This window comes from Gaeumannomyces tritici (assembly GCF_000145635.1).
Source record: "Gaeumannomyces tritici R3-111a-1 unplaced genomic scaffold supercont2.291, whole genome shotgun sequence".
NCBI classification, from domain to species: Eukaryota; Fungi; Ascomycota; class Sordariomycetes; order Magnaporthales; family Magnaporthaceae; genus Gaeumannomyces; species Gaeumannomyces tritici.
In genome coordinates, this window is record NW_008804835.1 from 1 (window position 1) to 1,952 (window position 1,952).

General features: G+C 39.8%; 1 protein-coding gene across 1 annotated transcript; it reads left to right on the forward strand.

Annotated features, from left to right (window-relative positions):
• GGTG_14354 (hypothetical protein) lies at positions 1-440 on the forward strand (the record flags this gene model as incomplete). The annotated part of the gene is made up of 3 exons (XM_009232281.1): positions 1-55; positions 203-282; positions 339-440. Coding segments are annotated over 3 exons (237 nt in total), but the record flags the coding sequence as incomplete, so codon positions are not given.
• Between the last annotated feature and the right edge of the window lie 1,512 nt (positions 441-1,952).

Below are 1,952 nucleotides of genomic sequence, written 5' to 3' on the forward strand. Positions count from 1 at the left end.
GCGGCCGTACGCGTTGCAACGCGAATTACTTTAAACGTAATTATCGGCAAATTCGGTAAAAGCGCATTAAAAAAAAAGGCTTTAAACGAAAGCGAAAGGCCCGTCCCTTTACAAAATCGGCCTTTGCCCTTTTTAACCGGAGGAAAAAAGGAAGGCGGCGCTTTTTGCTCGTTTGGGTTTGTTTCGAACAAATTTTTAAAAGCTTTAAACGCTTTTGGTATCGCGATTGGGGGCGCTTTAAGGGTACCGCTTGTAGTCGCAACTGGTATATCCGGTTTTGGGGTAAGCAAGGACCGGTTTATTGCTTTGTAAAGTAAAGCAAGCTTTAATAATTTTAGGGGTCGTTTTTCGGGCTCGTCGTTACTTTTACCCCTTACCGGTGGGAAGCTATCGCTTTTCCCGGGCCGTATAAAGCCGTAATACGAATTGCCCATACGTAAAAAGCCCGTATTACGCATTTGCTTTATTTTATGGCCATTTTTTAAAGCATTTAAAATTAAAAATTTATGCGCGTTTGGATCCGGCCCGTTAGCTAAATCCTTTGCGGCTTTAGCCTTTATAGTTATAACAAAACCTAGCTTTTCCACCCTTAATTTTTAACTTTAATGCTTAGTAACGAAAGTAAATGCTTAAAGCTTTTCCAATTAAAAAAGCCTTAGCGCATTAGCAATTCCTTTTCGGGTTGCAAACGGGTTTTCCGTTTCGTTGTATTTAATTAACAAATTGTAAATAACCACGTTAATCGGGTCCTTTTTTTATTTGCTTTTAAAAAAGCTTCTTTTATTAAATTTAACGTTTTTTGTAATTATTACTTTTTTTTTAACGGGATTTAAATCCGGTAAATGTTAAAGGTTTGGTAATTTACCAAATATCCAACCCCGTGTTAAGGGTTAATCGGTGCAAAAGCGGGTGGTTACCGGGCTACGGGCCGGATGCGGTGTTTCCTTTATTAAACCTCCGTAAATCTTTTACTAAAGGTGCTATCGCTAACAAAGATTGTTTTTTTTTTAACTTCCCCTTTTTTTGTTCCTTTCGGGCACCCGGGGTCGGTCCTTTAAATCCTTTGCGCTCCAAGCGCTTTCGTACAATTTAAGCTTTACCCTATTTTTTAGCTTCGTTATTATGCTTTAACCGCAATACCGGTAATTTGCCGGCATGTTTTTGGGGGGTCCGTGCCCGGCTAATTGCTAGCGCCCCCTTTTTCCTTTTTTGCCGAACGGTTTCGCCCGTGCATTTAACGCTTTTTGCTTTTTACCGGGCGGTTTTGCCCGTACTTTTAATATATTGCCCTTTTTCGATACGGCTTATTCCAAACCGTTTGTACCGCGCGTACGACCCCGTAAATAGCCGGTAGCTTACAATATCCCGCTAAGCCGCCCCAATGCCCGGCAACGTTTAAGGAAACCGGTTGTAAGGTTTTGTAGCATTCGGAAAAATGGGTTCGTACCGGCATATAAAAGGCTTTTCCTTTCGTTTAAAGCTACGAACCCTTTTTTTTCCTTTTTGTGCATTTAATAACCATTCCAACAATTTTAACGATTGTAACCGTAAGTAATTAGTATTTGGCCGTTTTTTTTGGATATTTAAACCTAACCGGTAATTGCAAATGTTATTTTTCGTACCCAATTACGTAAAAAAAATAATGTTTTTTTGGGTATCCGCTTTGGGTTTTTCGGTTTTAACTAGCTCGTTAGCCTTTTTTAGCAACCTTTCGGTATTTTTCCTAGCTATCGTAGTTTAATTAAATTTGGATTTGGTTTTACCGGAATTTTTAATCCTTTAAATTTTTAATAATTGCTTTGCCGGTAACCTTTCGGTAAGCCTTTTAAATATTGCGGGTTTATCGGGCCCTTTTGCGCTTGCAACCTTTTAAAATTCCCGCAAACGTTTTGCCGGTAACCCCCCGGCGGGCTTTAACCGCCGCGGCAAAAAAACCTTTGCCAAAAAAAAAA